We start from the raw sequence: 26,545 nt of genomic DNA, 5'->3' as shown, positions 1-26,545 counted from the left end.
GCAGACGAGGCAGCCAGCAGTATGTTTTTGTTTTTAGTGTGAGTATTTGTATTTGTTTCTTGTACAAGGTGAACATTTAGCATTCAGTGCAGTTCAAATAAAAGATACGATTCTGAGAACCAGCTGTCTGTACTGACTGTTTGATTAAGGAGATCGGCACTTTTTGTATGTTGCATTAACAGCAGAGAATGTTCAGGTTTCTGATTCAACATCTTCTTTTCATATTGTTTAATCCTATGTCACAGGGGGGCGCCAGAGTATCAACAAGTTCTCATAACCGATGATAAAATGCAGCCTACAAGCCAACAATGAGTCATGAAAAGAAACCACAAACAAAAAGGAAACAGACAATACTTGCTAACCCGATAATAAAATAAACTATTAAATCATTTGTAGGTGATGAAAAGCTCACTGTATTTAAAGTAATTCAACACTTATTGTATCAGGGAAACATTTTCTTCTCCCCCAGAACTTCAGCAAAGAAGAAAGGTCTACTCTTGTAAGTCGTCTAATTGCTTTTGCTGTACATTTCATATCCTCCTGTTGAACATTACATGTTAGTTAAAGTAAAGGGAGTAGTTCTCTATTAACGTATTGATTTACAGGATGCTCCCAAGACATTTTAAAAGATCAGATTTTGGCTCAATTCTTCTCAAAACTCTAATTACAGAGGCTTCAACTTTGCTTTTCAGCCTGCCAAATTAAACTTAGAAACATTTCCATCATTTATCATCATTAGATGTTCTTACATACTGTAATTTCAGTGGGAGGAAACAAAAACAAATTCAAACACAACAAGTCTGTGGTCACAATAATCCAAAAATGCAAGAATGAGAAAACAACGAGGATGCAAGTGAGTCATATTTAATATTAATGCACTCCATAGAAAGAGGCAGAGTGTTTGGTTTCCCCCCCCCCCCACCCCAGCGTCGCCACCACCCACTCTTAACATGAACAAGAGCTACTAAATCACACGTAAAAATGTCAGTAAACTTGTAGGTCTTTTTTTCCCCCCTCCCCTCACAGAATGTAGGTTATTATCTGTGCAAAATAAAATACTTCAAGACTGAATGGATCAAACGGAAACACAGATAAAACGGGGCAAAACGAAAAAAGGTGTCGCCTCAGCACCCTAACTCTCCTTAACAAATAAATACAATCCAACATCAGAAGGAGGGGGTCGCAGAAGGCTCGCAAAGGGATCAGCAATGAGGAAAACAGGTGCTCTTTAAATCTTGACAAACAAACGAGGATTAGCTTCCTCTCAGTTTTAAGCAAAATTTCTGTCAGGCAATTAAAAAAAAAAAAATTTCTCATCTAGTGCAGTTTCGGGATTTCCTTAAATACAAACAGTATATTTTCCTATATGTACTAGTATTTCTCTCAGGTGGAGTAATACAAGATAATTACTTTCATAACAAATACGGAGTAATTGGAGTATAGGAAGGCGAACTAAGTGGACTTGATGTGCTTTCATAGGAGCAGTAATCAGGATTCTGTTTGTTGGTGCTGGTATCTTTTCTATCACAGAGCTCACAGAACACATGCATTATTACAAGTTAAAGATTTACATTTTGGAGAAAGAAAAAAAAAAAGAAATGTAGATAGTAATGTACTCTCCCAGAGCCTGAAGGATGTAGCCAGTGTCCAGTTCTTTCTTTCTTCCCCATTTCCACTCACACACTCATTCGTCTTCATCTTCCTCTTCCTCGCCATCAGAGAGAGAGGCACATGGGCGGATCTGGCGGTATCTGTCTAACCACTTCTCCACCATCTGGGTGACCAGGGGGTGGTTACGGCGGCGAGAGCTCTTCTGCATGGCTGCCAGCATGCCACCTTCTGTCACGCAGCAGTCCAGCCATTCCCTCAGCAGCTTCTCCTGCTGCTCCTCATTGCCCATCTGAGTCGCAAGACAAATGTGGCGTTACGGAACAAAATGGGGGCCGGCGCAGTTAAGACATGAAACAACTGGCAACCACATTCTGGTATCATAAACCTAAAACACTACTTCATTACAACAATACACCTGATGTTATTTATGGTAACCAGACACCATAAACTGTACAAAAGACAAAAATATTAATGTTTTTAAAAGGAAAAAAAGAACAGTATGCTGTTAACAAGGTAATAGTGTGGTACTAGTATTTGGTAAAAAATGTTCAATTTTTACAATGCAAATAATGCTTTTAAAATTCTGTTTCAACTTTTTTATTCCAAATGTTTTAGCAGGTAACACAAAATTCTTGCACTCTTCTGAATCTTGTAGGCAGATATGTTGATGCATCATGAATTGGACTGAACTGTGAAAGGGCCAAAAAAGTCTCACAGCTCACAGCTTACTTTATTAAAAGACGTTTCAATCCTCAGACCTTCATCAGGAAATGTTCAGTCTGAGGACTGAAACATTGGTAATTAAGTGGGTATATGTTATCAACAGTGTGCAGAATAACTTGGTCCTTTGATATTCGCAACGTTTTCAAGGAAAAAGAGCTCTAGCCGTACAGTATTGGTCACTACCTCTTGTGCAGACAGGAAGTGAATGTGCAGCAGCTTCCTCTCGCTGTCCACCAGTGGCAAGAAGGTGACAGTGACATCATCGTCAGTGTTGAGGTTGGCACCCGCACCACGATTGTCATAGCCGTCATTCTCCATGGCCACCAGGGCGGAGAAGTGGCCCCGTGTGTATCCCAGGGCGATGGGACTCTTCCAGCAGAAACTCTGCTCCCATAACAGAGGCAGGTACACACCTGAGGATGCACAACATATATGCACACACACAAAGCAAGTCAGAGCAGCTGGGAGCTCATATGTATCACAATACTCCACAGCCACCTGGTAGGAACAGCAGCTGTATAATCAGATTCTGCTGTGTGTGTGTGTGTGTGTGTGTGTGTGTGTGTGTGTGTGTGTGTGTGTGTGTGTGTGTGTGTGTGTGTGTGTGTGTGTGTGTGTGTGTGTGTGTGTGTGTGTGTGTGTGTGTGTGTGTGTGTGTGTGTGTGTGAATGTCAGGCGGGGCCAAGCACCATCTCAGATCTGACATGACATCAGAAGTGGCTATGTTTCAGCTGAGTGGAAACAACTGACCCATTGTGGGCAGAGAACAGCTCTGTGGCGCACCCTTGTGCCCTGCTTCACCCTCCCTCCTCCCTCCGACTTGTGCCAGGCCAAACACACACTACCAATTACCACACAATTAGTGTGCAATGCAGGCTGAACCCATGTCACCACTTCTACATCTACTCCTATTTTTTTTACTGGTTAGTATTTAATGCGGCTCAATGACCTAGCACACTGCATACTGATTTGAATGTATATCAAGTGAATCATCAGCGGTTATTTAAAAAAAAAAAATCTAAATGCAAGGAAGTACAACACACTAACTGAGGTGAAGCTATTATGTGCTTACTTAGTGACAATACTCCCAAGGTGTCCTCCTAGTTTTCATATACTGTAAAACTCCAGCTTATGAAGAGGCTTTGAGCAAGACTCAAGGACCTTATTTCATGCTCTGTTAAAGGTGTGCAGAGTTAGAATTCAAAGCCAAACTCCATGCTAAAATTCAGGGCTTTTAGAAATCCACAGTCAGTCCATTGAGTGGGTCTGAATAACTAGAGGAATAAGTTCATCCCACATTGAAGGGGACGCATATTTCAAGTTTTTTGTTCTGGGGCTCAAGGGGTATATCTTTGCACAATTTACAGTTCTATAAACTCAGTTATCTTATACTGGTCCTTTATGGTACCCTTCTGTCTCTTAACAAGTTTGTTTAGGTTATGTCTCTGTAAAGCGACCCCGCCTTCCTGATGAGCCCTCTTTGTTCTGATTGGTTAGGCAACGCCAGAAGTAGTAGGATTTGACTTCTTTTTCTTGTTATTTACTTAAAATGGAAACTTCTCAAATAAATCTGCACCGTTTGTGGGCACACAAGAATAATCTGGTGTCATTACAAGGAGGAAATAGGGGTAACATTGCTGAAGCCCTGGCTTTTGACCTACAGGGGGCATTTTTACTTACATTCCCCTGAAGTTTTGGAACATCGACCATGTTTACATAGACATCCAACATCATAATTGTATAAAAAAAACACAGAAAATCACAGAAAGCATGATCTATCTCCATTTTCTGAGTTTCCTCTAGTGGGATACAGTATAGCCATGTCATCTGGTTTTATTTGGCCAGGTTTGAATATATTTGAGTTTTCTACATTCACTCCAATACAATGAGAGGTAAACATGATTTTATTTGTGGAAAATAACTAAAACAAACTGCATGCCAACAGTTTTTATGGGCAATAATGTTTCAGTAGAAAGTAGTTCAAAACTATCAAAACTTTTCCCAACTTGCCACTAGAGAGTAAGTGAATGTTTTTTTTGTAATATCAACACAGTTTCACAGTATAAATGATCATTTAAAATCTCTCAGGTTTGCTCAAATCCTGCCTCACCTTGAAAACGAGTGTAGCCTAACGTTTCCCCACGGAAACTTTTGTAGTATTTCACTCCGTAGACTATGATCGGCCTGCGAAGAATGTGTGCGAGAACAAAAATGTGTGTCTGCTCCAGGCTGGCCCCAGGCTGCGTGGAGGGAAAAGAGAAACACAAACAAAACAGAAAGACATGTACAGTCATACAGTAAGTGCAATCATATACACTTCTCCAAATGTACATTCAATATCAACACAACTAAAAATAGCGAGGCTGAGAGGAGCGGCTGCCAAGAACTGTGATCATATTGCAAAACTGAAAGTGTCCGGCACACTGTGAACCTGCATCACAGCAGGTCTGATTACGTCTGTATGCCACCCTACCTCTCCTCCTCATCTCTCAGTTGTACTATCTGAATAAGCAGAAAGCAGATTATGTAACCACTGTTAAATATACTACAGCTACAATGATATTTCATGTTAAAAGGGGGCTTCAAAGCCATCCATACTTAAAAAGAGATTATAAAGGCTGATCTTATCCTTTTGGATCTCAAATCTCCATCACTGTCAAAGCTTTTGGACATGGTTATCACATGGTAGCGTTTGCTGTGTTTGTTTATACTGCCAGTGGAGTGGCTCTCGAAGCTAAATGCCTGTAATCCCGTGGTCACATGTTTGGAGTGCTGCTTCCGCGCGCATGCCAGCATAGCAGATGAGCTGTCTGTCAGTCAATCTACATTTGAGGGGATCTATAATAATTGCTTATGTCCTTCCTGTCGTTCTCACACGATGCACCTTCGTACTGTGTGCCTCTTCCAATCGTGTATCCCCACTCAGATCAATCTAAGCCAATCAGCTTTTGTGGCATGAAGGTTAATTAATGAGCAACACTCCAAAGGCATTAAGATAACACTGTGGTCATACTTAAAAGTATTACGTTGCTTTCACATTTTTGTGGATTGATGACTTTGTGTGTGTCAGCGTGTTGATCCTGGTTTCAATATTCAGAATTTTTAACCACACAATGTGAATTAATAGTCTCTGTGTGGATCACACAACTCAACTCCATCTCTCCATCTTTCTCTTAGGGCGTCAGTATTTTAATTTATTTTTATCAAATAGAAAAAAGCACCGTCATGTACAGCACTGTGCACACATGGCCATAGACTGACTGCAGCTGAAGCTCTGTCTGTTTAATGACTTTTTAATGATGGCTACTTAAAGACTCCTGCAAGTCACAGTGAAAGGATGTGATGAGACATAAATAAAACACCTATTTGAAAACCAAAACATCCAACTACTGCTGTTCTGCATTTATCGCAATTTAAAGATAAAGAAACATCTGCTTTATAAATATTTCATGAGGAAAGAAATGCAGTCAAACATGTGTGTTAGGCCTAAAGGAGCAACACAATGCATTTTGGTGAATAACACTGAATGTAAATAGAATCACGCTTGTTTACAAGAAAAATCCACAGGGTGCTTTTAAACAGGAGACAGAAGATTTTCTTGTCTACCTTATTTTTCTCCAACATCAACAATAAAAAAAAACAAGGAGAGAAGATACACTTGGCTCTGTTTGTATGAATGAGGAAGTGAACTTCTTGCATTTATTAATGTATACCAGGTTGATTAATGATCTTCCAAAACACACACCTCCACTGTATGACATTTGAATTTCCATAACCAAACATACACATCTTTTGTTCCTTTCATAACCTATTAAAACATATTCATGGGACACTGCCTTTCCATCTACAACAACATATGGAATCATTTCCTGTCTTTCATATGGTTGTGAATTAAAGAACGTGAGTAAATCAGGAGAAACCTCATAATTACCTGGCTTGCCAGAGACAAAATGAAGGCCCAGTCTTCCTGCCACTGCTCTTCTCTCAGGGAGAAGTGCAAACCGAAGCTCTGCGAGTACCAAGACTCCCACTCCTTCCAGCGTGTGTAAAACCTTGAAAAAAAAAAAAATTCCAAGCAAGTTTTACGTTTGGTTACACTTGGTTTTAAAGTTCATTTGAATCAAATTAAGGTGTCAAATGTCATTCTGCTTATAATATGCAGGGTGACATTTTTCCGACTGAAAGTAGTACACAGAGAACATTTAACATTCATGAAACAGTATTTCATTGCGGCAACAAATGACTGCATGACCTGCATCCAAGACCTTTAAAACGATGATTCAAGGCGATTCATATTAAGAAGACACACAATTATAGACTGAACAATATTCTCATTATACCTATTGCAATACACATAAGAATATCTCTTTGATCCCTTACCTTTACTAAGTAACTAGTCATCGTTTATTTGACTGTGTTAAGAAAAGTATGTAAATATCCTGAGGTACCGCTTCTACATTGAGCATGGAAGTCAAATGATCAAAACCACTTAACTGCAACAAGGAAAACCTTTAACACACAATTACTTATAACATGTCTATGACGTGGAATAAAACTTTAGCATTTAAGACACTAAAAGAGAGGACATAAAATGGAGAGTTTAATTTTTTTGCTCAGATTCTGACCTCATTCCTAATCTGTGATATACAAATGACAAAACTGAGTGCACCCCTGGTCAATAAGTAAGTAAGTCATTATACATTCAGTGTGTACCAGGAAGAATGAAGTTTTAAAAAAAATTAAAATATAACAAAAAGGTCCATATTTAAGAACAAAAGTCGGCACACCCTTCATTAGTGAGACTCCATTCGTTTATTTCTTAATAGTTTGTATGCCCGTGTCTGTTTTTGATCACAGATTGGATCCTCCTGGGCAGGGATGATACCAATCTTTGGGGGAGATGTTCTGTTGTTTTTCCACAGATGATTGTTTTCAGCTGCTCTTTCCTGGAGCGGTTTTGTTGCTCCATCTTCCTCTTTAAAATACTCTAAAAGAATTCAACTGGATTCAAGGAGTCATACTTCATTTCTTCTTTAAAAACTTTTATGTGAAGCCATGCCAACCTTTTTGAGACTGGGAGGCATCTCTACTCAGTATTTAGGTATACAAACTTGCACCAAAATGTCATCTCCCCTACACTGTTTGCTTTCATGCAGCCCCGTATCAGCACACTTCCACCTCCATGTTTCACAGTCAGTACTATGTAGTCACTGTGTTAGTCCTAAGCCAGGTCCATCTGATCCAAAACTCATTTATTTTGGTTTCATCTTACAAAAGAGTGTGCCGCCAATATTCATCAGGCTTCTGTTCATGTTCTTTGGCAAAGTTTAATCTTGCAGTTTTGTGCCGTTTGTGAGCAATGGTTTTCGTTTAACAAGTCGTCCATAGAGGTTGACTTCATGCAATGTCGATATCCACAGATAATCCTTGTGCCACATCAGAAGCACTGGTTTGTCTGTTACACAATGCAAGGTTGTTTAAACTGTGAATGGTTCCTTAATTGTTCAGGCAATTCCTAAGCATGTGGAACCATATTCCATTAGACAGCATCCAGGACAAAACTTATAAAGTTTTGTTCACGTGTTCTTTTATATCCTTGTTCAGGATATGTGTCTGAATTAGAAGTCACAGGTATGATCATTTTTGTTTCAGTGGTCACAGGTGTACTCAATTTGTTGCACGGAGGTTGAACTTTGATGCCTGTATTTTCAATGTAGTCCGTTTGATGATCAAATGCCCTTCCCTCCACCCTAAAATTAACTTAATTGTTGTAAGATGATTCAATGTTGAATCACATTAACATCTAGTTACATTGCAAAGGTGTGCACTCAGTTTTACTGTATGTCATTAACCAATGTTCACCTTCATTTAAATGTAACATTTGGAACTGTCACTTGGGTATTAAGTATTTAGGGGTTTATTTCTTCAAGTGTTCCCACTTGGTTTTCATGCTGATGACACACAGAACTGTTTGAATGCAACATAGGTAGCATTTTGTATAGCAAATTACAGTATTTCAAGAACTAGATTGATGCCTGAATTTTAGTGACTATAGGGACTGGTGCGTAAGGCTGGGTGTCTCACCAATGAGAGCAGTCATGCAGGCTGTCATGAAGGGTCTTGCGGAGGACAGAGTCCTTGTCGTAGATGCCCCACGTGGCCTGCAGCACAGAGTCCAGCAGACAGTCTCCAGCGGTACGGTTCCACAAGGCGTACAGACGACTGTCTAGGCGTGTGCCCAGCTCCAGAGACCAGTTGATGACAGGAGATTCCTCTTCCAACTCTATGCACACACAGACAGACAGATCAAATGTATGGGCGGGAGGTAAAGGAACTAATGGGAGAACATTTCCATGTGATCATGTCAATCTGGTTTTGTCAAACTTCAGTAAAAGCAACAATAATAATTTCTAAAGTAAAATTGAACTCTTTAGCTGTGAGAACATGACAGTGATTGCATTTATTTTTTTTCAGCTGACCAGTGAACAAATAACACTGGATTTATAAGAACAAGCACACGTTTATAATGGTGGAATAAGCACTGACTTAAAAGCCGATAGACAAAAACACCACACAGGAACATAGGTGTTGTGTTAAGACTTTCAAATATGCAACTGCTGCAGCCAGAAGTTATGGAGACAAATTGTGCTTTGCAGAACCTGCATTTCAGCATTTTCCTGTACACCTAAAATATCGTTAAACACACTTCTACTAACTCCTCAGCTGCAGATATTTACTGATTCCTCAGCTTCTTTTTATGCAAAAACCAAAAAAGCCAGAGCACCTCTCCCCAGTAACCCAGTTTATTGAGGCTTAAATAGGCCATAAGACTCCTTTGATACCTTCAGTGCAACACAAAAAGGCACATGTATGTTCACAAGCCCCACGCTCCACACACACACACATACAGTGCAGTTTTTTGAATGTGTCATGTGCTCAGTGTGCAGGAGGGAAACCAGTGAGCTCAATTAACCTAATTACAGAAAGGACAGAAGATGAACCAGGAGGTAGTGAGCTGGTTGGAGACAGTAAGAACAGACAAGTCCTTCCCTCTTTTCATTTGATGGCTGATGGTGATTTTGACAACAGAGCAGCCAGATCATGAATCAAAGGTAACCCATCATGTCTGTATACATGTGACTAATAAGTGCAGACACTAGATATGAACATGAATAAATCTCAGGTACCTTTCTGCACATCTCGATCCAAAACCTCATCAAACAGCTTCTCCTGGACCGCAGGCGGTAGGTCTTCTATATCTGCAGAGACACATGGAGAAAGATATTCAGTTTTCACACTCATTATAACCTAATGGTGCACTGCACCGAGGGCCACAAAAACGCTACAGTAATGATACACAGAGGGGATGTTCTTCGCAATTCCATTCATTGGATGACATTTTGTCAATGGCACACTGTAAACACAAGCTCTGTACAGCATGTTGTGTTTCTGTGTGTATTGAACTGTGCACACACAAAGCCAGAACACTGGTGGCTATTCTCTGGCTCAATAGTGAATGGCACTGGCTTTGTCTGAAAGAGAGAGAGACAGAAACAGAGAGAGGTAGAGAGCCCTGCAGCTGGCCTCAGGCCAAATACAGTCTGCAAAGAAATACTTGGCATAACACAAAAAAAATTCTAATCTATCAGTGAAGCCTGCATAATCTTTCATCCCAGCGGCAATGGCAGCAGAATACAACTGGTGGCTCTGAAAAGCAAAGTGCATGTCATATCAGTAAAGACTTTATGCCATAGGGACGGGACACAGAGCTGCTGTTTCTCTGTAGAAGAAGGCCGGCCATCATTCTTCCAATTCCCCAGTGAGTGGGAAACCGTCACACACTGAAATGGCGTATATTTAATGTAATATTTAAGCAGGAGAGCAATCCCCAAAATCATAACATTTTTTTTTCTTTTCGTCCCTGGTAGAGTATGTGTAGCTTGTAATATTCAATGTCAAACTTTATCTGAAAGCGTCAAAAAGACAATTGTTAAAACTGTTTTTTAAGGTGTTTAAAATTCTGGCAGCACAGGCTAATGAAGCTACATTTATGTATGAGGATAAACAGAGGCGGTGTTGGATTACACATTTGCAAAGAAGTCCATTAAACGAAGTGATGCGAGCTGCACAATGTCGTGGGTACCTGCAGGAAGGGTGAAGGTGACCAGGTCAGTGAGGAAGTAACAGGCGAAGTCTCCCTTGCGTTGATGTAGTGAGGCGGCAATCTCCCGGCGGATCTGCTCCGTCAGCTCGGGACATACCATAGAGGGGATGCACTTAGCTGCCTGATGGTTCACCTAAGAGACAAAACACACAGAGTAAATACATTAAGATAAATAAACAAATATGGACATGATCAGATACTTGAGACACATGTAAAACATAATGCTATAATTTCAGTTAAAACAAGAGCCATAAAGAGGGTGGAAAAAATGGCTAAACATTGACATAAACTGGTATAACTCCCACAGCATTATACATATTTTATATTACCTACGTTCCTGAAAACCAGATCACAAAAATTAAAATTGAGTCAAATGTTTTTTAAGTGGTTCATATACAAGAAAATTAATTACATTTTTAAGTCATCACACAGATGTCAAACAATGTTATAATTCATTCATGCATACAAATGTGAACCACCATGTTGCCATGCAATTGTTTTCATGACATGAAACAAACATAATTAGGTAAACAAAAAATTACAATATTGAACAAATGATCATAGAGTCCCTCTATATATATATTCATATATATAGAGGGCTGCACAGTGACTAGCTTCACTGTGCAGCCCTCCATGCTGTTCCTAATCGTTGCTTGCCCTCCTTGCAAACCACATCAGCTCAGTAGCATCACGTCCATTAGGAAGCAGTGACAGGACTGCAGCCAGGCTAATCCTCCACCTAATCCTCAAAGTGCACTTCCACTGTAATTATAGGCATTACAGGCATCTGCTATCGTCTACTATGGCGCAGAACAATTATAGACTGACGTGGTCGAGGAGGAGAGAATATAGAATAGCATCCAAATTACGTGAGCACTTCTAACTGCCCCCTATCTAATATGCCCAATTTGACAGTTTCACTTTTAATGGCCTTCAACTTACTCAAGCTCAATGATGCATTCCTATAAAGTAAGTCAGAAAATCACCAGTAATTACCTATACATTCTTATAAAACTGCATTAATCTTCATACAAGCCTTCTCAGAGAAAAGCCCAGGTTTTTGTATATAAATGTGGGTGCGTTGAGAGGACGTTGAAGACAAATCTATAAGCACACTAACCTCTGTGAGCAGGATGGCTAGCATGTCCTGCCTCTGGAAGCGGATGGCCAGATGAACTAGCGTAAAGCCTACATCAAAAGCTGAAGACCGGCTGAGAAGCTGCACCTCGTCTGCAGTGAGCTGCCTGGCGATGTCACCACCGGACGACTTGTAGGCTTCTATCGCCGCCAGGTCTCCCTCAACCACACCTAGAGCAGAAGGTATTGGCAATTGTCAAGTAAACTCAATGTATGCTTTACATTGAAAACTGAATATAAAAATATAGACATTAATATAAGAACATATACGTAACGTAAGCAATATAAATATGAGACAATAAAATAATATAAACATACCACACAGCAATTACAAACCCAAAAACATCAATACAATACCCAAAGTGACTCTGTATTGTACCGGGAGCCAATGAAGTGATTCAATACCGGAGTATTATGTTCAAATGTATGTGTAAAGACTCTGGTTGCTGCATTTTGAATGAGCTAGAGCCGTCATACTGACTATTTGGATAATTCAGCAAACAGAAGCATTGCTATATTCAAACCTGTTTGAGATGAATGCATGAACCAGTTTCTCATAGTCAGTTTGACACATGAATGTTCTGAGTTGTGATCTAGTTTTTAAGTGATAAAACACTGTTCTGGTGATATTGGTAATATACTTTTTTAAAATTGAGATCAGTATCCAAAATAATGCCAAGGCCTCTGACTTGCTCACTTATATTCCAAAGACAGCGTTGCGAAGGGTAATTAATTTGCTGTCTCTGAATTTTAGGACCAATTATGATTATCTTAGTCTTGTCTGTTTTGAGCTTTAAAGAGTTTCTGGACATCCAGTAATTAAAATCATCAATACAATATATTAGTTTGTTAAACAGGAGTGAGATCACCAGAGGAAAGTGTAATGTACAACTGTGTGTCATCGGCATATAAATGTAAGATATGTTATATATTTCTTTATGATGATACCAAGCAGGAACATGTATAAATGAAAGAGCAGTGGCCCAAGGACTGACCCTTTTGGAACCCCAGACAAAGTTTCTGTTTCAGTAGTTTTAAAACCACCCACTGAAACATAAAAGCGCCTGTCCTTTCAAGTAGGATGAAAACCAGTTAAGAACAGGACCTGCTATACCAACTGAATCAAGAAGCTGTTGAATGAAAATGTCATGATCAACAGTGAGATCAAGCGATACTAAAACATAAATGATCTGAGTCACTGTTGTTATCTGAGTCACTGATTTATCTTATGATAATTGTTTTGGTGCCATCATTTGCTCCGAAACTCGACTAGCATGTCTCCACATCTACATATTACTCATTGAAAGATATTCATCAAGTTGCTTGTACACAACTTTTCCCAAGTATTTTGCTTAGAAAAGAGAGCTTGTAGATTGGTCTGCAATTATTAAATTACAGATGTATCTAAGTTGTTTTTCTTCAACAGAGGTGACATTACACCACACTTGAAAGAAGCAGGGAAAATGCCAGTCTGCAGGGAGCTATTTATAATATTTACTATGTCATTTATAAAGCTATGAAGGACATTTTGAGCAGGGAGGGACAGGGACATTTTAGAAGGATTAAACAGTTTATCAATCGACGAGAATAAGAATCAATAGAGAAATGTAGGACTGTCTGGCAGATTTATCATTGTTATAACAGTAAAGTGCCTTTTTATAGATCTCAAAATAAACTTGAAATTTGTTTTGTATCCATTTCTGTTCAGCTCTCTGGCAGGTTCCTTTTGCCATCCTTCCTTCTTCACTGTTTCTCCAAGGTTCTTTTAGTGGTCCACATATCTTTATAGTTTGGGAGGGAGCAACATGATCAATGATCTGAGATCATCCATGTCCACCATGGCATCACGAAATGGCAAAGTGGGTAATATAGACTTTGAAAATTCATTAATAAGTATATTAGCTGTATTATTAATAATATAATATTTTGAATGAATCATGAATATATCATTATTTATCTGTCCAGAGGAGTGTAATATATCATAAAATATGCAATAATGGTAGAAAGAAATATATAAAAATATGTTATTGCAATATCAAGACCTTTGGAAAAGACATGGTCAAGTGTGTGACCCTTTGTATGGGTGGACCCAGTGACATGCTGTGTGAAATCAAATGATTCTAATAAACGGATGAAGTTTTTTGTATCCGAGTTATTGCTACTACGAAGATAAATACTGAAATAACAGCACACCAAATTCTTCCAGAAGAAAGTATAATAAACAGTAAGATGAAGTACAACAGGAGATACAGATTCAATAACTAGACCTAAATATTTGAAACTTAGGTAACTGCCAAAAGACACAGAGCTACAGCTAAAAATATCATTATACACAACAACAACCTCCCTGCCCTTCCTACTGGTCTTGTACAAAATTGTAGTTAGTCAGTGTCAGTCAGCTACTTATTATCATTTTGATCAAGCCAAGTTTATGTCAGGAGGATACAGTCCAGTTTGACAGCAGTCACGACAACATTAACAATAATAGTTGTTTTTAGCTCATGATCTAACATAAAGCAGTGCAAGTTTCAGAGGGCAAGGAGAAGTACTAGCAAGGTCAGGCAGAGAAAGCTTGTAGCTCTGAGATTCTCTTATTTGTTTGTTACTGGACTTTGGTTTATTGTTATTTACTACTTTAATAGGAGATGTCAGTGTGCATCGAATGCAATAAGTTAAGTTACTTAAGAAATGGTAATAACTGGGTCTCACAGTAGGTCACAAGGTGAAGGCCTTGCAGGAGTGTATATTAGTTACAAAACGAGGAAGGAAGAAAGGTCAGAAAATAGGAAACCAGTGTTGGCACTGAAACCAGAAAATGGTCGCTTTTCCAGGAATTCACACACACACACACAATACTGATCTTTGGGCGGAGATGACACACAACTACATTTCAATATATTTAAGGAACAAGGACGGTTCATATTCAAACAATGCACATACAGCAGCTGTCACTATTCAAATACCAGCTTCTACACCAAACACTGCTGTCATCACAAAGCATTTAAACTCAGTTACCAGTTTATTAGATACTCCATTTATGTCAGCGTGTTTAGAATTAATGTTAGGGACACCTCACAGTATAACACGATACACTTACATCAAAACGCTAAAAAGAAGATGAATTTGAATTCAGTAATTAATTTAAAACCATGCAGAAGGACTGTTATGTTAGACGACATTAGTTTTAGCTAATTATGAACTGAAACCTGAAAGCATGGGATCTACTCTACTGGGCTAAATAAGTCTGCCAAAAAAGTATATAATTTGATGTAGAAATACAATGGGAATACTTTTAAAACAGGCCTGTGCTTTGTAAATGGATGAAACTGGATTCTGGAACAACTCCAGCCCTGTGTCCCTACAAAGATAAGATGTAACATATAGCTTGCCATGTTCAATGAACACACTAAAGAAATATCCATCAAACTGTGCTAGACTGTACTGTTCCTTGTCACTACCGATTAATATTCATATCTGGGAGGAATTTTCATAACAAATTCAAGCAGAAGAAAAGAGATGCGTGCAAAAAGAATATGGGCACTCTTGCCCTTGACGTAAATCTGCAGTTCAGATGACCTCTAGATTTAGCCACTAGCCAACCCAGTGTGAGAACAGTTATCACACTGTCAGGCTACGACACAGCAGGACAGACAGAGCTACAGTATGTAGCTCATAATAACGAGCTATCAGAGAGCTGTGTCAGACAGAGGACAGTCTGTGCAGATTAGTGTCCCGCCCCCCCTCCAGAGGAACTAGTAGTCTCAACATCTGTTACGAGTGAAATGAGCTGCAGCTAGGTACACAGCACAGTTAACGCTGAAGCGTTGGCTAATTTTAACAGACACCACCTTGTGAGAGGATGTTCTCTGGCAAGGCAGAGGACAGTTACAAGTTACCTTGAGAGAACCTGGACTGGAACGTGCCAAAAACTGTAGGGTTTCCTTTTACACATGCTGGGTGAAATTTTTGCGAACACAGATTTGTAAATAGATGCCAAATAACTGTGGCTGCAATGTATCTACTGCCATGTTGGAGATTTCATAAAAAGTAATGATAATGGTGACCTGTTTTGCATCTAGAAAGAAATATGGATAGTTTGAAAAAAAAATCATATTTAACTGGCACGTTTTGGGTCAAAGTTAATAAGAGATAAATAAAACGCAATCTGTATCTCAGTTTCACATACTGTATGCAGTGTATTTCCACCTTGAATGTCAACATGAAGTATCAGGTGTTGAGTATGCCATCTTACAGGACAATGCACATAAATGGAATTATTTAGAACAGAAAAAAAATTGAAAGCAATTTATGCATGGTGGATAATAAACAAAATGAAGCATTACGTACATGGAACAGTTTGCTTTCTTTCTTTAAGTTTTAAAATGTGCAATGTATCACCACGACATGCATACCATCACTAACCACAACATTCTTGGTTCAATTCCAGCTGAGGACTTAACTTGCATGTTGTACCCATCTCCCGCTCCTAATGTTTCCTAACTGTGACTACACTGTCACCATCTAATAAAAACTATATATTTAAGTTTTTATATAAGTTTGACTGGCAGTAATCTTACAAAGACGCTGGGATGCAAATTAATTGATAATGAAAATAATCATTATCAATTAATCTGTAGATTGTTTTCTCCATTCTGTATATTCTTTTTGTCTATAAAATGCCAGCAAAGAGTGAAAATGCCCAGAGTCAAAGGTTGTTTTGTCTGAACAACAGTCCAAAACCCAAAGATATTTTTCATTTATTATCATGTATGACAAAGAACGTCACATTTGAGAAGCTAAAACCAGCAAATATTTTTGCCTATATGCTTAAAAAAATGCTAAAACAATTATTTGATCATCAAAATAGTTGCCGATTAATTTTCTGTTGATTAATCACTGCAGTCCTAATATGACCACTGCATTCTTTTTTTTACATTAATTTCTCATTTAACAGCCAAAATAACATACCATCATTTTATGGTATTAGTCTTAATCCCACTCTCAGCCTGGTGAGACCATGCTGCAACCTATACTGGGATCAGAGTGCATGATATCAGCCCTAAAAATGGAAAGACATTAGGGCCAAAAAACATGTGTCTCCTCATGACACACCGACAGAAAGACATCACAATGTTTCACCTTCTCTTGTCTAGTCTGACATAATTTATGACACCATTCCTGATTAATGAGGTCTCCAACCTCTACTATCCAGTCGGATTTGCACCCTATGTAGGTTGTGATGCCCACAGGCTATAATTGGTCAGGTTTGAACGAGTAGTCTGCCATGTCTCTGTGGAGAGATGAGTCATGTTAACACCATCATCATAGTCCGACATACTAACCACCTAGAAAAACACACCAAACAACTAACACTATGACAACTTTATAGGCCAAGTGACAGTGTAAAAAGCTAGTATCCTTATATCAGCAGAGTTAATAATATATCTTATCTCAATTTCTACAAACTGATATAATAATTTTAGGAAGAATGTTGTGGTTATGGGCAGCTGACTTTTTTTGCCCATTAGATAAGAATTCAGCTGATCATCAAGATCATTTCAGTGCTTGAAGGCAAAACAAACAGAACACCTCGACCTAGTTTTAGAATCAAACTGTACACAACATCAGTGTAAAAGTAAAAGCAAAATACATTCACGTAGACGGATTATGTACGCCAGAAAAACTTGCCAGTTGCAGTCTTCCAATAAAACAAAAGAACAATATTACACAAAAAGAGTCTGCTTCCTATTGGGGGAAAGCAGAATCAATGGGATCATCCGATTTTGGCCCAAATACAGAGGGCTGAGAAAACATCTGACTTGAAATGTGGGGAAACAGAAGAGCGAAGTGAGTATCAACTTGTGAGACTTGAGGAAGTGCTCGGCTTGGCTGTAATGTGCTGTTAGACTCAGGCACTTCCTCCACCAGCAAAACACTGCAACTGCAACATAACTGAAAATAGTCAGCTGACACAGCATGAATAAAGAGACACAACAGTATTAAGATTACAGAGTTAAAAGGTAGTGTGAAGGCAGTTAAAGGCCTAAAAGTGTCTATGTCCCCTCGAGGGTGGGGTGGGTGGGGTGGTTGGGGTGTCTCACTGTGACCTCACTGATGTTTCAGTTCCACAACAAGTTGGAGAGGGCAATCAGTGCAAAGGTCAGGAGGATGCCGATCATGTGCTGCCATCATGCTCTTTTTTTCTTTTCTTTTTTTTCTTTTTTGTTGACTGGTGTTCATGTCTTGTCAAGGCTATTTTTGCCTCCTGGGGGCCCCTGCTCAGCACATAAGCACCACTGTTTACAGGGTCTGTTGACTGCGAGCCAGGAGCTCCTCTGGTCCACAGGCTCCGCTCATGCAGTGCTGCCCAGACTGCCCATTCATCCCCACCAGCTGGGAAACACTCACACCCTCTCAGTTTCTCAAAGACACTCTCAGTGGCACAGCAAGGGCAGCTAGAGGTTCACTGATGAGTTGGATCTAATTCCTACTAGCAGTTTAATTGCACATCTTTTAGTATGCTGCCATTCAGCATAAATGTTTTGCTAATGTTTCCATCTGCAGGCACCACCTTGTGAGATAAAACCCTTTTCACAGGGCTTGACGAGCACCATGTCTTGCTAAACTCCTGTTGTATTCCAATATTTGCAGTCTACAAGTCTACGGAACATGTTGTCATTCATTAATAAAACACCAGGTGGATCACACTACTATTCAACTTTGGCCTTTACAGGGTGAGGAACCATCTGCACTGTAACAAAAAATAACTTAGAGGGAACTACATATTTTGTCGTTGGAACAAAAACAATCAAACTGTCGCTTCTGACTGGAAGGCCTCGCTTTGTCAACAGTAAAGCATTACATCATTGAAGGGTGGAAAAAAACTGGCACACAATAAAAGTGTGTTACACAGAAAAATGAGTGTTGATTCTTTGTGCCAGTAAGACTATTCAGGTGGACTATGTAGGCAGATGAAGTCAAAAGTATTATCACACACAATCAAAGCCAATAAATACTTTGAACATTCTTCATTGTTAATATGGAATACAAATTAAATATGCACCTGTTTATTTTCACTATTGAGTAATCTATTGATCTTTCAAATAATAGTTAATTTTATCCTAAAAATGCGAAGAAATTGCGAAAAATGCACAAACATAATTTCCCGAAGCCCATTGTGACATCCTCAGACTGCTTGTTCTGACTGACAAACAGTGATATATATACCTGATATAGATATATATGTATGTATATATATATATATATATATATATATATATATATATATAAAATGTACAATAATATAAAACAGAGGAATACAGTTGTTGATAATTTCCCCTTAAAATAAAAAAAGAACTCACCAGCACATGCATTGAGAAACAGCCAGTCTGTTTTCCTCATTCTGTTTCTTATCTGCTTTAGCTTCTTGAAGTCGATCTCTTGCTCCTCTTTGCCGCTCATGGCTCCAGCTGCAAGCTCTATCCTCTGGAAGTCCATTTTGACATTGTCTTCTCTCTTGGGCAAAGGAGGGGACCTCCTCTGGCCCTGGCTTCCACTGCAACCACTCCTCCACCTCGCCCTGTCCTGCTCATTTATCAGAAGTGAGGGCTCTGCAGGCTCACCCAGCTCTATGGCTTCATGGCTATTGGGATTGGGGTGGTCACACACGACACACTTTGTAGTTTTGGGCCAGTTCTGGTAAGTGCAAGCTGTGCATGTCCAGTGCTGCTGGTGGGTGTTGAGTCTGTTTCTATCATTGTACTCCTCACAGGTGTCCACCGGGGAGTGGGGTGCAGGACGGCAGCCTGCATTGGAGCCTGAAGTCTGGGGGGACTCGGTGGGGCTGCAGGTCCTCTGGCGCTGACACAGACACTGTGTGCACCGGATGGCCCTGGGCCAGTTCAGGTAGGTGCACATCTGGCAGGACCACTTATTAGCAATCTCTGACATGCAGGCTGACCTGACCCTGGGCCTGGCACTGGAGTCAGGGCAGATGAGGAGGCTGCTGCCACTCTCAGTTCTTGGAGGGTCCCACTCCAGACTGGCATCAAGATCAGTGCCTATTTTATAAGGTTCCTCTGTGATGATGGGACCCCTCGACCTCTGTGCACGGCACATAGTGCACTTGACTGCAGATGGCCAGTTTTCATAGGTGCAGTAGTCACAGGACCATTTTTCCTTCTGTTCTGTCATTGTGGATCTCTTTGTTTAGTCACACTGTGGTGATAGATCCACCTAGATGTGAGGCATAAACAAAAGATGTGTGACTCATCTAGAAGGTCAATACAAATGATAAACTAGTGCCTATACAAATCAAATAAAGAAATGTTATGGGGTGCCCCTGAGTATGCGGACAATAGTTTGTAAACTACATATGGGCAGACATCTTCAATGACACAGGCAGCCTGAGATTGTGCTGTGATTGAAATATTAATACGGTCTGCCAGCTGATTATTATCAGAAACAGTACTGAGAGTGGTTAAAAACTTGAATCAGAGGATGAGTGGCTTCATTGTGCTGCTGTAATATTTCAGTCTTTAGTGTTAGCTTGGTAGCTGTTGAGCTAACCAGCTAGCACACATAGCTATCCACAACTTTTAACAGCTGACGCGACATTTCACAGAAAATACAGACTTGGGACGAGTCGTAACTAACGTGACATTTAAAGGGAAAACATTATGTCAAACTTACCGTTTTGCGGCTGCGCTCGTTTCTCGAGTGCTGCTGAAAAAAACCACAACAAACCCTTCTCGTCCAATCCCCCCTCCTCCTGCTGCTCTATCAAACCTTTCCCAATCCGAGTTATTTCGACCCCTTTAGTCTCTCACATGTTTACCTTTGTGGACACATTAACCCCTCGCAGAATAAACCACAGCTTGGCAAAGCCTCTGTACGCCTCGAATCATGGCATAAATCCGCAATACTCCATGGTTTACATTGCCTCCGTGTTGTTTAATGGCGGCGACACTGAGACAAATGAGTAGCAGGGCCAAAATAAACGCTGCCTTCGTCACCAATCATCTGGCTCAGCGCTCAACGCGATTGGATAAAGGCAAAGTACTGTACTGCCTTCAGGGTCAATCGGAAATATGATAACTATGTTATGAGGCGTTCACAGAGACTGGGAGATTCCTTTCGCATCAACACTTAACGGTAAATTTGATGATGATTGTGTATTTTTGTTAAATTAGGTTTACTAGACAACGTATGTCCCACTTACTACTTTGCCTGTTGTCTTGTGACGAGTTCGTTTCATTACTAATTCGGGAGAATGTGAGTTTATGCAAAAAGTCGCTGTGATTCAGGGATATGTTGTAATTTGATTTTTATTAATAACACATTACCACCACTAATATTGTAGACAGCAAATTCTGTAATCTACTCTTGATACTTTATTTGCAAAAAATATGACAACTACGGTAAATATGTGAGCACCCTGTATTGTGTTTATATTAAAATTGATGGAGATTATATGAAAACATAAATGTATGTTTTCATATAATATATGCACAAAATGAAACCCTGAATGAAACCCTTGAAACCCTGTTACTATAAATAGTAACATGGTTTGAAAGGCTGTAACATTATATAGCTTTTAGGGTTTTGAATCATTGTTCAATGACCTGAAAAATGTTGGAACAAAAGTTTATTGGATATTACACACAAAATATAGCATACATATATGCATAACTTAATAAAAAATAAATATTACGATTATTTGATAAGGGGCTCTTGATTTTAGGACACGCCTCCTGTCTAAACGTCACAACTAAAACATGGCAGCTTTCTTGAGTCGGTTACACCACATTTCGCTCCACGTTTCTAACGTGGAGAAAATAGCTAATGACCTTGTCTCTAAGTTTAAGTTTAATTTGTTTGCTACCAGACTAACCGACAGGTCCCGGCAGCTGGCTTTTAGGAAAGGAGCGGCAGTTTTCGTCGTGAATGAGAACCCAAACCAGAGTGGTGTGAGATTGAATGAGGAGCTATCAGGTATCACTGAAATGTATTCACCTGTTCCACACCGGGTCAACCTCGGTAAAGACAACCAGGTTCATTCTCTGAAGTGTCTTTACGATGTCAGCCCACATTACCCGGTGGATACCGTCAACAACGTGTGTTTCGAGGTGGAGGATGTGGAAAGGTCATTCAATGCTCTTCGCCATCTGGGCTGCAACTTCCTCGTACCCCCAACAACAGTTCAGGACGAGAGCGGACTCGTCACCTACTCGGTGCTTAAATCCATTGTAGGAAATGTGTGCCACACACTCATTGACAGGTCAAAGTACGAGGGAAGCTTCTTGCCTGGGTTTAAAGACATTGAAAAAGACTGCAGCTTGGAAGATGAAGACCTGTCATGTCCAATCACTCATTTTGATCACATAACTTATGCCTGTCCCAGGGGAACCACCCAACAGGTCATGAGGTGGTATGAGCAGCTCTTTGGCTTTCAGAGGTTTTTCATTGATAGGTGAGATGAACTCTTAAATTAAAAAAATACATTTCAATATATTTCATATTCTCTTTTCTGTCTAACTTGAATACATCCATAACGTTGGTTGTTTGTTCTTGTGAGTAGTAATGAAGATACAGATGAAGGTTTTGTCATAAAACAGGAGGGCATTGGACTACGTCTTACTGCCATGGAGTATTGGAAATGCAGCAAAGCAGGCATTGCGCTTCCCTTTGCGGATAAAAAAGAACCCGACTGCAAGTTTGTCATTGCAGAATCACTGCCAGAACAAGGTAACAGCAGCCTCTCAATTTTTCAAGGTTGTCCCATTTTTCCAAAAAAATATTTTACTTTTCGTCCCAATTTATGATTTTACAACTCCTGCATCATTGTGCACCTGCGCTTATTTCAGGCAGGAACCAAGTTGACACCTTCTTGGAGGAGCACAGGGCACCTGGGATCCAGCACATTGGGCTCTACACAAAAAACATAGTCTCTTCAGCACATACCATGGCTGAAGCTGGTGTACAGTTTTTCTCCCCTCCTCCCGCCTACTACACTGAGGTTTGATTGATTCTTACATAACTGCACAACAACTCATTTGCCAAATCAAAGACTCCAATCATTACTTGATAAATTAAAGCAATGACCCACATTTTATGCAACTAATTGGAAAATTAAATTGTAGTACGTAATTAAATGGTCAATACACAAAATAATATCAGGATTCTCTGTAAATAGTACAATTGCAAAGCTGCACTGGCATTTCAGTTTGGGCATTTATACACACAGGCCAATTTATAATGAATCCTTTCAAGGTGGCCACATCTTATTTATCTTTATCTCTTTTATCTTTATGACAGCTACAGTACTGCTTACTTTAAAGGTTAAGATTTAAAGTAGTTAAAAGCTATTAATAATAATCTCATAATATAATATACACTCACTTGGTCTATTTTTATGAATTACAAGTATTTGTACTCTTAAAACTTTCAGATGATCTAATAATAAAACTTCAGCAGCATTTTCAATTCAATACTTTTACTTGTGATGGAGTATTTTTATATTAGGATCTGAACACTCCACCTCCAGCGTCTTTTCTTCTACTACGGTTAACAACACTTTTACCTATCCTTTGTGCTGTGACAGGTTGGAAAACAGCAGGAGATAGAGGAGGCAGGACACAACCCCCAGATGCTGGCGCAGCATGGGATTCTCCTGGACACAGCCCTGCACCAAGATCCCTTATCACAGACGGCATCCAGTGAAAAAACAAGGTGAGAGGCAAGAGGAGAGAGTCTCGCACGCATTTTAACAAGGATAAAACCAATTTGTTTAAGTTAGCATTCAACAACACCACATTTCACAAATCTCACCTGGATATGGGTCATTTAAGACTAACCAAGTGTCCTTACCATGTTATTGTCTATTTCTAGATACCTTCTCCAGGTGTTCACAAAGCCCATCTTTGCAGAGGACACTTTTTTCCTGGAGCTGATAGAGCGAAGAGGGGCGACAGGCTTTGGCGAAGGGAACATCAGGGCTCTGTGGAGGTCTGTGCAGGCGTACATGGAGACTGAAAAGTCAGATTCTCAAGGAGTGGACCCCCCAAAAATTGTGAAATCTGCTCAGTATTAGACACTTCAAACATTTTTAAGCAGTGTACTGTGAGATTGTTTTATGACATATATTTTAAATACATCAATGTGAGAGCACTTATCAGGGAAAATTGTGTGAAATGTAAAAAAGATGTATAATATTTACGGAGGAATTTTAAATAAGTGCTCTCTAGTTCATTACATCACTGGTACTGTAAAACTAAGAAAACATAGCTGAAAAGCACTGAAAAGAAAGTGGTACAAAATCAGATGTTATATAGTACTGTACTTGAAATGTTAAAACAAAAACACAAATACTGTAAAATTGTAAGTATGTCTTTGTTTTCACTGTGTCCAAGCACCCAACAACCAACTGACTCCAGACCAACTGTTCCGCAATTAATCTGTTACTCAGACCGTGAAAACCAATTTCTGTACTCCAAATAATGTGCTCTGTGTTTCTCAGAATTTGGGTGGGCCAATGTCTGACTTAAGAGTTCTTGAAATATCTTAGGTCATCTTAGGTAAACATCTCATTTTTTCATCTCACTACAAAGTATTTGTTAGCCATTCCAAATTCTGATTTGATGTACAAAAACATAATTATCCTCTAAACTTTGATGTCTTATATAGATGAAACTACCCAGCAGGATATAAGTTATAATATCATAATATAACATTCATGGGACATTCTTCTTCATATGAAGCACTTTCAGTTTTTAAACAGAACATTTTGAACATTTTATTGAATTCTCACACATTATCAATGCAGGTCTTTGAAATGTATTGAATTGCCACTTTTCCATAAGCAAAGGATCTAAAAAAAAAATGTAATTCAATTATTCTTATTAATAATACAATATCTCAAGCATGACACACTGTCCACTGATAGGCTGCTTACATGTGAAGGCATCAGTAACCATTTTCCAACAGTATAATATGTAAGTATACTATATATACACTTGTAAAGGGGCAATTCTACACAATGATTACTTTTAATATTTGCATTACTTGGATATTGCTGATAACACCTCTGCACGTCTACATTTTGAATGCAGGGCTAAAGGGAGCATTTTTACATTGTACAACTTACATTATGTTGCTACTTTTCACTTAATAGATGTGTATACTTCTTCCACCTGTCCAATTGAAAAAAAACAAGTAGAGTTGTAATAGTAAGGCAAACCAACTTTACTACTAACTCAGGTATTTAATTAAATACTGCAATATTTAATTTGGAAAAGGTACTGGTTTATGATTATTAGTTTACTTCATTATTAATGAGAAAAAACTGTTCTGAGTTTAGCTGCTCCCTTTTCTAAATAACTCCCTAATACGGTCATTCATAAACCGTTACTGGAAGAACAGCTGCATCTCAGATGCTGTGGAGGTTTTAGCAATGTGCAGGCTTTGGCAAAAACATGGCTTTAGAGCTTCTTAGAAGGGATCTCCAAACCCACGGAGATGTGCCAGTTCAATTAACTTGGCTATAAACATTATAGGCAAGGATTAGTGGGATAGATGAGAGGCAGTGAAATTAAGATGGACTTCCATGAAAGCCATATGCTCTTTTTATGTGCTGACTACTTACTGTACCCCATTGAGTCACATCAGAGAATAATTTGAACTACAAGCTGCAGCATGTTAATTTGTAAATGCTTGTACTTCTGCATTTTGACAAATGGTGTCAGTGTTTTTCTTTTACTCAAGTGTCACCCTCTTGGCCAAACTAAACTTTTCAATAGTTGACAATATATTTAGGATTTGTAACAGAGACCTCCTGAATTCTAGGAATGACAAACAAATTTGAATATTGCATGTAGAATACAGTATACTTTAGATGATATCTTGTTAAAGTCTTGTAACTAATTTGTGGTATTCTGTGAACAAAGTGAAAAGTTTTGACTGCATTATTTTAAAATTATGAATGAAAACATCTTGTAAAATGGTGGATTTTTATCAGGGATGGAGAGGATTAACTGTTCATTAAAGTTGAGAAGGGATGGCTCCTGTAACAGGAGTCCTTTAGCCATCTGTCCGAGACCAGTGTGAACCACAGATGGCATACAGCATTCTGCATGGGGTCTCAGTACTGGGATTTGGAAGCTCACTTCCTTTTTACTGTTAACCATATGCTGGCTACGGTTACATTAACAAAGTCAAAGAGAAATGACCAAAAACAACTAAATCACGGCTTATTATTCTTATTCACACATTTAGAAGCAATTGCTCTTCAGTTCTTACAGCCTTTTCATTGTGCCTCATGATTGGTGGATACTGCCCCCTATGGTTTTGACAGTCACAGCACACAACTAACTTGCTGAGTTGCAAGACGTAGTTAAAGTTGTTTTGATAATCTGTCTCATAATGAGTCATTCATGCTTTTCAGGACTACAAAACAACATGCAAAGTTTTTCCATTTCATATATTATGTTGTTTTTTTTGCTAAATCACTAACTTTTCAGACTGTTGCAGGGGTTTTGGTAGAAAAAACAACTTGGCCACCCCCACACTGTAGCCCACATAGTAGAAGAGACAAATCCTTGGTGCCCTTTAACACAAAAGGCAGACAGTCTAAAACGGAGGAGGACAGTCTGACAGTCTGGGGGAGATTAGTGGCACACAACAGATGTTACTCCTTGATTAACAATAGTGTTTGCCAGGGGTGAGCCTCGGCTCCCCACCCTTCTGAGGCCTAGAGTGTTGACTTTAGACTCCTCAAAATAAATGTATACATACTGTATATTGTGTCATTGAAGTTTTGGATAGATTCTGTTCATCTTAGTTACATCCAAATCTGTTGTGCAGTAATTGTCATGGATATAATTGGTTCATATCAATATTAAAAGTTAAAATTAT

The 26,545-nt window shown here is 39.2% G+C and overlaps 2 protein-coding genes across 2 annotated transcripts; one reads left to right on the top strand and one right to left on the bottom strand.

The window, feature by feature from the left end:
• Positions 1–20: 20 nt before the first annotated feature.
• On the bottom strand, positions 21–20,591 carry zranb1a (zinc finger, RAN-binding domain containing 1a). The gene is made up of 10 exons (XM_062442982.1): positions 20,327–20,591; positions 18,997–19,870; positions 11,619–11,806; positions 10,478–10,631; positions 9,522–9,593; positions 8,419–8,617; positions 6,266–6,386; positions 4,445–4,574; positions 2,518–2,747; positions 21–1,900 (listed from the first exon to the last, which is right to left on the bottom strand). Exons 2-10 carry the CDS (start codon positions 19,826–19,828, stop codon positions 1,685–1,687), a joined length of 2,142 nt encoding a protein of 713 aa, XP_062298966.1. The 5' UTR covers positions 19,829–19,870; positions 20,327–20,591; the 3' UTR covers positions 21–1,684.
• An 820-nt stretch (positions 20,592–21,411) lies between these two features.
• hpdl (4-hydroxyphenylpyruvate dioxygenase-like) lies at positions 21,412–23,726 on the top strand. Its single transcript, XM_062442983.1, has 5 exons — positions 21,412–22,106; positions 22,215–22,381; positions 22,501–22,652; positions 23,238–23,365; positions 23,525–23,726. The coding sequence occupies exons 1-5, from the start codon at positions 21,412–21,414 to the stop codon at positions 23,724–23,726; spliced, it is 1,344 nt and encodes a 447-aa protein (XP_062298967.1).
• Positions 23,727–26,545: the final 2,819 nt, after the last annotated feature.

The sequence above is a fragment of the Scomber scombrus genome, chromosome 21, assembly GCF_963691925.1.
Source record: "Scomber scombrus chromosome 21, fScoSco1.1, whole genome shotgun sequence".
NCBI lineage: Eukaryota > Metazoa > Chordata > Actinopteri > Scombriformes > Scombridae > Scomber > Scomber scombrus.
The sequence above is the reverse complement of the archived record's forward strand: the minus strand, read 5'-3'. Positions and strand labels throughout refer to the sequence as shown.